This window comes from Dermochelys coriacea, chromosome 2 (assembly GCF_009764565.3).
Source record: "Dermochelys coriacea isolate rDerCor1 chromosome 2, rDerCor1.pri.v4, whole genome shotgun sequence".
NCBI lineage: Eukaryota > Metazoa > Chordata > Testudines > Dermochelyidae > Dermochelys > Dermochelys coriacea.
The window spans coordinates 177,826,919-177,840,016 of NC_050069.1; the positions used below are offsets into that span (position 1 = coordinate 177,826,919).

General features: G+C 39.5%; 1 protein-coding gene across 10 annotated transcripts in view; it reads right to left on the bottom strand.

The window, feature by feature from the left end:
• SUGCT (succinyl-CoA:glutarate-CoA transferase) overlaps positions 1–13,098 on the bottom strand; it is a 483,091-nt gene that overhangs the window by 120,925 nt on the left and 349,068 nt on the right. The window contains exon 14 of one of the 10 annotated variants that reach the window (XM_043508700.1): positions 11,781–12,535. The exons of 8 other annotated variants lie outside the window; for them this stretch is intronic. In XM_043508700.1, the coding sequence (XP_043364635.1) occupies positions 12,414–12,535 (122 nt within the window). In that variant the 3' untranslated portion in view covers positions 11,781–12,413. Of the gene's footprint in view, positions 1–11,780; positions 12,716–13,098 lie in introns of those variants that run through there. One more of the 10 variants, XM_043508701.1, reaches the window with a different exon arrangement.

The following is a 13,098-nucleotide window of genomic DNA, read 5'->3' on the forward strand; positions in this document are numbered from 1 at the left end:
GTTTGGAGGGAACCGGTTGTTAAGATTTTGGCAGTTCATCACTGGATACACCTAGAAGCCACAGAAAAATCAATACTGTTTTTTGTGGAGATTTATGGACTACTTTATAAACCTGTCTTCTGGGAGAAAAGCCTTTGCCATAGTCAAATCTAGTGTTGCCCCAATAAAGGGGATCCTCTGAGTTGGGATCACAACTGACGTCTCCTGGTTTACTTGTAATCCTAGATTGGCAAAAGGACAACATATTTGTTTTACATGCAATAGGATATCCTCAGTAGACAATGATTTTATTAAACAATTTTTCAGGTATGGTTAAAACATCCCTCGTCTTCTTATGTATGCTGCTACTACCATGATGGACATTTCATAAAAACTTTGGGTGCCGTAGACAACCCAAAAGAGAGGACCATGTACTGAAAATGGTCCTGCCCAACCACAAAATACAATATCTCTGATGACAAGGTCTAATTGACACATGTAAATAATCCAGAACTGAAAGAGAAGGCATTAGAGAAGGTAGAGACAACATATGGAAATGCTATTTTTTTACGTGGGTGTTTAATTTACTTAAATCCATTATAGAGCAAAGTCCCCCATCTTTTTTTGAAATTATAAAATAATGGGAGTAAACCTTTCCCACTTTAACATTTATCTGTGTGTACCTTACATAAACATTCCCTTTTCAAGGGAAGATCCTCACTCCTCACTTTTGCCTCATGAGGGACGCTTACTGATCTGAGCCATTCATGCCTCCTTAAAGTGATGGCTGATGCTACTTCCTGAGCAGAAACATCCAAAGAGTCAAATAATGCTCTCAATTGGTGTTTGGGAACCTTCTGTCCTTCCGTGACCAGAGCAGTCACAAATTGGTTATGTTCCTTTGGTAGTGTATTAAAAAAAATAACATCTTTCCCCAAGGATGGTACTGGTATCATAACCGTATGATAGTTTGAAATATGCACAGCTAAAGGGGTGGAAAAATATTTTCCTCCCAATGACAGGTTTCAGAGTAGCAGCCATGTTAGTCTGTATCTGCAAAAAGAACAGGAGCACTTGTGGCACCTTAGAGACTAACAAATTTATTAGAGCATAAGCTTTCATGAGGTACAGCTCACTTCATCGGATGCATAGAATGGAACATATAGTAAGATAGATAGATATACACACACAGATAAGTTGGAAGATACCATACAAACTGTGAGAGGCTAATTAGTTAAGATGAGCTATTATCAGCAGGAGAAAAAAACCTTTTGTAGTGATCATTAAGATGGCCCATTTAGACAGTTGACAAGAAGGTGTGAGGATACTTAATTTAAGGAAATAGATTCAATATGTGTAATGACCCAGCCACTCCCAGTCTCTATTCAAACCCAAGTTAATGGTATCTAGTTTGCATATTAATTCAAGTTTCTCCTTGGAGTCTGTTTTTGAAGCTTTTCGGTTGCAAAATTGCCACCCTTAAATCTTTTACTGAGTGGTCACAGAGGTTGAAGTTTCAGAGTAGCAGCCGTGTTAGTCTGTATTCGCAAAAAGAAAAGGAGTACTTGTGGCACCTTAGAGACTAACAAATTTATTTGAGCATAAGCTTTCGTGAGCTACAGCTCACTTCATCAGGTTGAAGTGTTCTCCTACTGGTTTTTGAATGTTATGATTCCTGATGTCAGATTTGTGTCCATTTATTCTTTTGCGTAGATCGTCCGGTTTGGCCAATGTACATGGCAGAGGGGCATTGCTGGCACACGATGGCATATATCACATTGGTAGATGTGCAGGTGAATGAGCCCCTGATGGCATGGCTAATGTGATTAGGTCCTATGATGGTGTCACTTGAATAAATATGTGGACAGAGTTGGCACTGGGCTTTGTTGCAAGGATAGGTTCCTGGTTAGTGTTTTTGTTGTGTGGTGAGTATTTGCTTCAGGTTGGGGGGTTGTCTGTAAGTGAGGACTGGATTTAGATTTACAACCCTTAAATCTTTTACTGAGTGGTCACAGAGGTTGAAGTTTCAGAGTAGCAGCCGTGTTAGTCTGTATTCGCAAAAAGAAAAGGAGTACTTGTGGCACCTTAGAGACTAACAAATTTATTTGAGCATAAGCTTTCGTGAGCTACAGCTCACTTCATCAGGTTGAAGTGTTCTCCTACTGGTTTTTGAATGTTATGATTCCTGATGTCAGATTTGTGTCCATTTATTCTTTTGCGTAGATCGTCCGGTTTGGCCAATGTACATGGCAGAGGGGCATTGCTGGCACATGATGGCATATATCACATTGGTAGATGTGCAGGTGAACGAGCCCCTGATGGCATGGCTAATGTGATTAGGTCCTATGATGGTGTCACTTGAATAAATATGTGGACAGAGTTGGCACTGGGCTTTGTTGCAAGGATAGGTTCCTGGTTAGTGTTTTTGTTGTGTGGTGAGTATTTGCTTCAGGTTGGGGGGTTGTCTGTAAGTGAGGACTGGATTTAGATTTACAACCTATCCTGAAAAATGATCGCTCACTCTCACAGATCTTGGGAGACAGCAATGCCCCTCTGCCATGTACATTGACCAAACTGGACAGTCTCTATGCAAAAGAATAAATAGACACAAATCTGACATCAGGAATCATAACATTCAAAAACCGGTAGGAGAACAGTTCAACCTCTATGACCACTCAGTAAAAGATTTAAGGGTGACAATTTTGCAACAGAAAAGCTTCAAAAACAAACTCCAACAAGAAACTGCTGAACTTGAATTAATATGCAAACTAGATACCATTAACTTGGGTTTGAATAGAGACTGGGAGTGGCTGGGTCATTACACATATTGAATCTATTTCCTTAAATTAAGTATCCTGACACCTTCTTGTCAACTATCTAAATGGGCTGTCTTGATTATCATTACAAAAGTTTTTTTTCTCCTGCTAATAGCAGCTCATCTTAACTAATTAGCCTCTCACAGTTTGTATGGTAGCTTCCAACTTATCTGTGTGTATATATCTTAATATATGTTCCATTCTATGCATCTGATGAAGCGAGCTGTAGCTCACAAAAGCTTAAGCTCTAATAAATTTGTTAGTCTCTAAGGTGCCACAAGTACTCCTGTCCTTTTTTCCTCCCAATGTCACCTAGTCTCTTCCCTTCTTTGTCAGATGAAGTAGAGTGTAGTGGGGCACATTTTGATGTTTGTAAAATCACTTCTACCACTAAAGAATTTAGAGACTGATGTGTGTGGAACATGGCCATACCCTCTTGGGGAAATGAGTACAATTTATCATCCTTCTTTGATAAGGGTTGAGGAGATGAAGGATTATTCCAGATGGTTTTTGCTGGTTGGCTCAATACCTCCAATAATGGAAGCTGTTTGTCTAGTTACTGCTCCCAAAATATCAAACATTGGGTGAGATGACTCCTCAACTGAAACTGAAGGAATATCTAGGGTGCTCACTGGGCAGTTCAAGAACACATGAAAAGCTGCAGAGTCTGGAACTAACTTAACCCCATCAGTTCTTCCTCTTCCAAAAAAAGTTACTTTCATGCTATAGGAGACTTATCAGGGCTCACAGATTCTATCAAATCTGTGTCTGTCAGATCCGGAGTGTGAACTTCATCTACACACTCACTTGGAGAAGCCCCATTCCCATACATCAGGAATTGTTGATAAGGAGCCAGGGATGGCCAATAAGGCCAATGCATCCACAGTGCTATCTGCCAAGCTGGCCAAACCCCAAATTCAGATCCGAATGCATATAACTTTGTTCATATGGATCCGCGTCATACAGGTGTCTTTGCTCATAATACTCCTTCCGCAGATCCAGACTCCAAATCAAATTATTTCTCTGATCTGAAATCTCTCTCAGTTCCGATGGAACTAGAGAAAAAAATACCCTTGGCTGAACAAGGGAAACTGGAGAAAAGTTATTTTCTGAGAATCCAGAAGGTGTCCTTGGAGTTGGAGGAAAAGCAGAACCCCGCAATCACTCTACATGTCCTTTCCCTTCTGAAGACAGCCATATTTGAAACCATTGGAGTATGATTTCTCCTTGCTCCAATAACATGACTGACTCCACACCTGGTGGATTTGAGGTCAGATCTGATCTATGAATCCGTGTCTGAACAATTATGTGCTGAGGTACCGTACTGTCAGTCACCGGTGTCGCAGCATACTCTTGCTTCACTGGCTCATTTGGATCTAAGGGTAATGGATCCAAGGAAGATGATTTTGTCAGCTTTCCACAAAGCAGAATATCAGTACTCAGTTCCTTAAATTTAGTTTGTATACCAGAATCCTTCACTCACAGATTGGCTCTCTTAAGAGAGGCTGACCCTGCTGAGGGCTGACAACTGACAGCTTCCTGTGTAGATAAATCATTATCTAGAGGATTGGCTAGACATAGAGGCTGACACCTCAGGGGTTTTACTCTGTTTGTGGTCCTGGTCACCAGACCTCTTACAGTCCAACGAAGATGGCTTCTCTTTTTTACCCACAGAACTGTCCTGGACCAATGACGGTCTACAGATCATCTCAGGAGCCAGTTCTCTGCCAATTCCATATGGCTTCTTTCTTTGTTCTTGAGGTAAACATAGAGAAAACTGAGCACTTGGAGGGTGAGTACCCTTCCCCTAAGCATGACAGGCACAGAAAATATGTCAGACGCTGGGAACAGTGCTGGACAAGATACACATCTTTTAAAACCAGGTTTCTTTTTTTGTTCCATTAAAACTAATTATACTATTACTAACTATAATACTAAATCTATAACTACAACTACTAACAATTACGATTTTAAACTATGTAACTAATCATAGAGCCGATAAGGTTCTTGAGCTCCTCACAAAATGTTCAGCTGGTCATGATTAGAACAAACTGAAGGGGGAGGAGCACAATGCCCCTTTTATACCCTCACATTGACTATTTAATGATCTCTGAGGAGAGGGGTGAGGGAAGAGCATGATCACTCTTACGACTACTGCTAATTGAAGCTCTACTGTTCAGGCTGCACTGGTCTGGAGCATCCTCTGAATGGGAAAATGCAAAGTCCATCTTGAAGAACTGATCAGTTTGGTCTATAGTTTAGCACTCTTGGATTCTTCTCACATATTAAGTTTCACATAACAGCATCCACAATAATGTTATCATCTCTGATTGGGTAGGAAACTCCATCCCATCCTGGCAGACAATGACCTTACGTCAGTTAGTCACACTTTCATCACTTTTTGATCAGACTACAGCAATGCAATATACTTGGGCATGAAGCCTTCAGCACTGAAGGATCTCCACCTGGTACCGTATGCTCCTCAGCAACAAAGACTACAGCGAGCACCTCATCATACCTGTCCTCTGCTCCCTACACTGAGCTTCCCATAGAATTTTGAATCAGGCATAAGGTCTTGGTCCTTTTCTTCAAGGCACTCAATGATCTGGGCCTAGGGTATCTAAAAGACCACCTAAAGGTCCAGGATGAAGACCATGGTCAACAACTTTGCTCCTCTGGCACAATGGAACTCTCAACACAAGATTAAAGCTCATCTGTGCAGGAGACAGGACTTCTTGGAAACTGGTCCAACACTGGGGAATGCACTCCCCCAGGAACTCAGGGTCATCAAATCTCACAACTTTCTGCTCCAAATGCAGGCTCATTTCTTTGATATTGCCCTTTTAAACATGAATAAATCACACTACATTTATAAAATCCCCCAAACCTAAACCCTATCAAAACACTCCACTGCACACAGTTCTCCCCCTAAAGAGAGGAGGAGAGAACAAACAATAAGTGACAGATGTTAGTTACATTGCTTACAGCAGTGTAAGAAGGTGCTCAGATACTGTGGTAATGAGTGTGGAATAAGAGCCTATATAAAACAGAACAGAACACAAGGGGTAGCAGTGCTAGTTTCCCCATACTACAATGTGTCCTGTCTCACTTTTGATTAATGAATCCAAATGCACTTTTTAAAAAAATCTGCATTCCAGCTCTAGCTCAGGAAGATCCCAGAGACATTTCCTAGAAGGGAAGAATTGTGTGTTTGTCAGGTGGGTTCGGATCTCATGACCTGCACACCTTTTACACTTACACTTATTCTGCACAATCTCTTGTCAGCGTTTATTTTTAGAAATTTACAACTATAGCTTTATACCACCACCTAAAACCAAGAGTCAGGTAGCACATTAGTTTGCTCTTGTTTACAAAAAAAATAGTAATGAAGGTGGCCCATACATAAATAAATATATGAGCTTCACAGTGTAAACTGCTAAATGATCAATTTGAAACATTTGTTGGCAAATTCCAGAAAGCCTGGGATATCCTATATGGAATTTAGAGAGAGACAATGATACATGCAAAGCTGCATTTATGAATGTTAAAACTATTTTAGTAGAGTGGAATCAAAAGAGACATCCTTTAAGATCTTACAGCAATATTACACTACCCAAACATTAAATGTATACATGTTAATAGGGCTGATGCATTACATACAATATATTCGGACAGAGCTGTAAGCTAACGTCTTTTCTGATGGACGTGTCCTTCTATCAGATTGCACTGGAAAGAGCTATGCACAAATCCCACCAGTATTATTAATATTAGGGGGGAGTTGGCAGGAGGGGTTTAAACACTCAATGTATGTGTCTGTTGGGAGATCTTACAACACTATGGAATGTTTCAGGTGAACTTTCCAAATGCTTAAACTTAGCCCTCTTCTGCAGTATGCAAATATATCCTGCTCTGATGGGTTGGATAGATGCCCTTCTTTGCTCACACTGTGGAGCCCGTATCTAACTAAAACTCTGATAATGGAAAAGGTGACTGCTATGAATAAAGGCCACATATTGGATTTTTACAACATCTGGAGACCCCTCCTGAGAACAATACCTGACAGAAGAGGCTATAGTGCAGAGTCTGGGCTACATGAACTTGTGTGGGAATTTGTGAAATGCTGGATAATATATTTTACAGAAACAGATGTAAGGATACTGACTAATTTAATTTATCAGAGCTGTGCAAGTCCTTCAGGGGATCTAGAAGCAGGTACGGGATTTATGTGAGGGAGGTTGTCTGCAGTTCTTTGCAAGGAATGAAATTATTTTAATTAGACACACTCTCTTGATCAACTACCATGCACCTCAGTCAGAGACAGAAATAGTAACTACTCAGGATATATGGACTAAGAATACAGGGAGGTCAGATAGTACTTCAGTTGTTTTATCAAGAAGACTGAAATTCATGACCAATAAGAACATGTACAGCTATGTGTGCAGAGATTAGGGTAATAAAAACTCATGCTTCACCCCATGCCTCCCAACGGAAGGCATTGCACAACCAGCACATATATACACGCACAGGCATTCTTTTGTGATGGAAGGGAAGGATGACCAGGAGAAAAAGGGGAGTGGAGAGGAAGTTTAAGCTGTTGCTGACATTAGCTGAAGGAAGGGAGAGTGAATATGATTTGGGGAATAATTTACTTTGGAATAGGAACAAGGCTTGCAATATTAGGCTAAATGTACAGGATGTGTGAGAGAGGTTGCCCAGAGGACTGGACCATACACATGCATCTCAGAGGTTTTATTTAGACCAGTACAATGAGTGCCCAACCCTATACTCCACCGATGAAGAAGGCCAGTGAATACATGCACCTGTGGTGTGAGTATAGCAGCAGAGCTCTGTGTAGCTCAAAAGCTTGTCTCTTTCACCAACAGAAGTTGTTCCAATGAAAGATAATACTTCACTCACCCCATCTTGCTAATATCCTGGAACCAACACGGCTGCAACACTGCAAATAGCAACAGTAAAGGCAGAGTTACACTGTCCTTCCACCTGAAGGCCCAGCCAAGATCCTTTCCTAAAGCATTCCCAAATGTGACCTGTGCAGGTGTGAAGATAAGTACATAAAAGCTTAATAAAAAAAATATTGTGGGGAAGTAGCAACAGCTGCTTACTACAGATGCTTCAGATAATGAAGTGAGTTAGCATGACAATAGATCAAATTAAAGTGATGTGATGTGTAATATATAAAATTAAAGTGATGGGAACCAACTAGAAAATTAAGCTCTCTCTCCCACTTACAAGTAAATGACTTTCCTGGCGCAGATGAATACAATGGTTGATCACTTATATAAGAGTTAGAGATGGGCTGTGACAAGGTGGTCACATCCCATAAAAAATACAGTGTATTATTCACCTTCCAATTTTCCCCTTCTTAATTGTGACTCTCAAACTACAGTAATACTTTCCTTTTTCTTCTTTAAATAATTCTCACCCGGTTTAGGACTACACGACTGCTATCGTATAAAGACCTATAATAAAAGCTCTGCATTAACAATAAAATTAAAACGTATATTGGAATTGGAAAAGGTTCAGAAAAGGGCAACAAAAATTATTAGGGGTATGGAACAGCTTTCGTATGAGGAGAGATTAGTAAAATCTTTTGGACTTTTCAGCTTGGAAAAGAGACGACTAAGGGGGGCGATGATAGAGGTCTATAAAATAATGACTGGTGTGGAGAAAATAAATAAGGAAGCATTATTTACTCCTTCTCGTAACACAAGAACAAGGGATCACCAAATAAAATTAATAGGCAGCAGGTTTAAAACAAACAAAAGGAAGTATTTCTTCACACAATGCACAGTCAACCTGTGGAACTCTTTGCCACAGGATGATGTGAAGGCCAAGACTGTAACAGGGTTCAAAAAAGAACTAGATAAGTTCATGGAGGATACATCCATCAATGGTTATTAGCCAGGATGGGCAGGGATGGTGTCCTAGCCTCTCTTTGCCAGAAGCTGGGAATGGGTGACAGGGGATGGATCACTTAATGCTTACCTGTTCTGTTCATTCCCTCTGAAGCGCCTGGCATTGACCACTGTCAAAAGACAGGATATTGGGCTAAATGGACCTTTGGTCTGACCCAGTATGGTCATTCTTATGTTTAAATTACACATAAGAGCAGACAGCAAACCAACCTCTCCAGATATATAAAAATTTCAACAGTGTAAAAACCTATAACAAACAAGGCAAGAGGAAATTCAGTTCAAATAAACACAGGAAAATTGGAATCCTCATCTGAGCCATCCAAACTTAAGGAAGCGACAAGACCCAGCCACAGAAACGTCCTATTTACCCCTACATAATACTGAGCCTTGGGGCCGACAAAGCATTTGTTTCCTTTTGTATCTTGGTAACATAGAACTCTATCCATCTTTGGCCCCCATCTATCCATATTGTCTCCAACCTCCACAATCCAAGTGGCTATAAACAATTTTTCCTGTCCAAAACATTATTCTTTAGAATACCAAAATGATTAATAAGAGATGAATGGATGCAGCTCAGCACCTTGTCTGATCAAATGTCACCTTTTGTGGTGTTTGGCAGTTTCTTTTCCTTAAGGACACAAGAGGCAACCGTCTTGATCAGACAAGAGGCACCCATGTGCGCATGTTGGCACATAAACACAGACACTCACAATTTTCAGTTATATTAGTTAGCCAAAAACTGGTTTATTTCCTTCTGGGAGAATGTATAACTCAAGCCTTTCTGTGTTTGTGATGTTACATTTGGCTGAACACCATTAATTTGAATGATTGTACATGTTACATGTTGGGTGATTAAACATTTTCATGTCAAAGAGGGTGTCTCGTTAATGCTGTGTGGAGGGCTTCTTTCTTCCTGCTGAAACTTGACCTTGACTAACCCTTCACATGAGTAAGGCGCACTTCGTATATGAACGTCTGGGCAAAGTGAGGATGTCTCATGTCTCACAGACTGCATCCAGTGAGTTATTAGCCTATTTATGGCTCAAGTGTGATTTCCCATCTGGTATTTATGGGAAAACGTGTTTTTGAAGGACTAACAGCGTTCTCAGGTCAGAATGTAACTTTTTGCACAAGATTACCATTGCTCTTCAAAAGGTAACACAGTTATACACATACTTGAAGAACTTTAAAAGTTCTTAACTAAAGACTTAACTAAAAAGTCTTAACTAAAAATGGGACTTAACTAAAAATTAAAAAAAAAGACAACTAAAAATGGGAGGTTTTAACGCAACACTGCAGTTATTCACATAGGGCCTGATACGAAGCCCATAGTATTTTGTGGCACTATTGTTTTCATATCACTAAGTGATAAGGGAGAGCAAGCCTGCCACACAGCAAAGACTATGCGTAGCGGACCACTCTGCTTCATGTCACAGTTGAATAGATAAGTCAAGAAGATGAAATGGAGCCAGTGGTTTATGGGTCTGATCCAAAGCCCGCTGAAAATCAATGAAAAGAGAACTAGAAGGGGATCATTAGAAATGACCACATAACAACAATTCCGAATTTATGTTTGTTCTGCATAGGAACAAAACAAAATCTTTTTGAATCTTTTTGTGAAAATGAAATTGTGTTCAAATGTCCATTTTTGGATCAAAACCTGAGGTTTTTTTATTTAGTTTGGTGTTTGCCTGTATGTCTGTTTGCCTGTTGCCTGGTGGTTAAGACACTGGCTGGGGCAGACACGGGTTCAAGTCCCCGCTTTGCCTGTTCAGAGCAATGTTTTTCATCCCAGATCACTATGAACCTGGCAGAGGAGACTCTAGAACCTGGGTCATTCATATCCCTAGCCACCAGGCTGTACAGTATGAGACACATTCCTCCCCCACCCCCAAATGAAAACGTTCTCAAAAGCAGTACATTTTGATAAGACAATAAAATATTCCAACACACTATTATCTCCAACAGAAATAATTCTGCATGATACGCCCTCTAAATATGAAAGGATGCTCAGAAATGATGTGTTGCTGACAGCAAGTTATCCTATAGCTGGAATTTACCCTAGCATTTTCTGCAGTGGTGAAGTCAGAACTGGGAGCAGAGTTATTCAAAACTGTGTGCAAAATTGTTACTAAACCCCAAACAAGTATTGGAGGCCTCAGTACTAAATGGAATGCTACAATGCAAAATAGGGTATCCTAATTTCAGTGCCCCAATTTCAAATCGGTTTTATAATGTGGACTAGACAAGAAGAATGGTAAAATATTTGGTTGAACTTCTCTAAAGAAGGTTCTAAACATGTTCTACATATGCAAAGAACTAACTAGTCCACACCTGCGACAGGATTCTTGCAGGAACCATATTACATAGAAAAAAATGATCACTGGTTTGCGATTCACTAAGCCACCCTGCTGATTCCCCTGAACCATTCTAAGCATCTTGAACAAAATTTACTGGTTGGCACAGTCCCTTGCATCAAGACTGGCAGTGTTGATTTTGTATATGCTACACCACTGATACTGTAATTGTCTGAACTACTGAATTAATGAAAAAATAAATGTTTGAAAATAAAAATCTTATATGCAAGAGATAGTCTTGGCAAAACAACGAGGGCTCACATGAACAGCAGGGGTGAATGCTGATAGCCTGTTCCAGTAAAATGATTTATAATACATATAAAAAGAGCACTGCATCAATAAAAAAATAAGTTAGCTAAATAAGCAAAAGTCCAATGAAAACTGTGATGTGCACAGACAATTTTACAATTCTGTGTAGAACTAACTATTGCGGAGTCTACTTTTGGCATGTTCTGAAAATCTTTATTGAGCTCTATGCTCAACTGTACCATAGGCAAATGTCTCAAACGTTTTCCTGAATGAAATCTTTAATTTTTTAGTTGTACCTATATATGTATGTGCAAGAAACCAGAATGGAAAAAAGAGAGACAGTGTTATAAAACAACAATCATAAAGACAGCCAAAGGGGAGTTATTCCACTGAGTTAATCAGCCAGGCTTTCATGCCAAGCTACACATGTTTCGGTCTCTCCCAGTCACTCAACAGCAAGGGATCAAATATTATGGTTCCTTTTCATAGCTATCCCAAACAAGCAAAAGCATAAATCCAAATAAAAAAGGTAAAATAAAATTTAAAAATTGGAACTCTCGGGTTGTATGGTGACCATATGCATCAATTCTCAAAAACACAAAGCAAAATATTCATTTCCTTTTTCTGTTGGAATACTTTCGATTTCTGACATGAGGAACTGTTCCCAGTAAGTGGTAATTTACAGTGACTTTTTATTGCTTAATGTGGAAAATCCAGAGGGGTAATATATGGGAGTGTAAAGATATTATTCCCAATAATTTGTAGAGTTAATCCTAAAACTTTGAAAGGTCTGTTTTTTTTTTACAATTAAACAAAAAATGCCATATGGAGTGTTGGTGTTGGGTGCAACATCACCACCATAGCTAATATATGAGAAAAAATAACCTCCTGCCTCATGGATGAGCCTTAGTAATTATGACTTTCGGAGAACAGAAACAGTGTCTTTGTTATGGGAATGGGATGTTTTGTCACAGAAGGATTTAATCTTTATTAAAAACCAAAAGGCTGTGCCAATAAGATTTTTTTAAGATAGCTTTTCCACTGAGATTCGCAAGCAACATCTTTTTCTTTCTTTCCTACTTTTCTCTTCTTCCCTCAGACTTTGCGTAGAAGCTAAACTTTTCTTCTGCATGACAGCAGAGTTCTTGGAAAAACCATATAATTCTTCTTTCACTGGGAAATCTGTGTTTCCATCTGACTAGAGACATAAAGCAGATATAAGGAATTAAGTATTCATCCAACTACCCTAACCTTCCCTCCCCTCAGACCGACCTAAGTTTTTTGGGTACACCATTTGCCATTCAGTGCACATCTGAGGCTTCAGCTCCAACAATGAAGCCTATGCTAGATGTAGCTGGATTTTCAATCATTCGGTATGCTGAAAATGAATAAAAACAAGAAAAAAAATTCTGTATGGAATGATGGAATATGTATTAAGGTAGTTCATGGCCTTCACCAAATGTCCCACTTACAATGAGTTTTAAGGAAAACTTGAATTTGGGTCTCAGCACCATGGAATAAAAACAGCTTATTTTTTCCCCTCCAGGTTGCCAAATATGAATAAAGCAGATACTATGTAAAAATCATATTTCAGCTCTACTGCTCTTCATGCTGACCCTTTAACGAATCCCTCCTTCAAAGAATATTTGTCACAAATACCACATCACATGTATCTGGTTTGTTTAGTAATTTTGTTATAAAATACTATCCTTGGGTTTGTTTGGTTTTCTTCTTTACATAATTATAACACTGATTTCACCC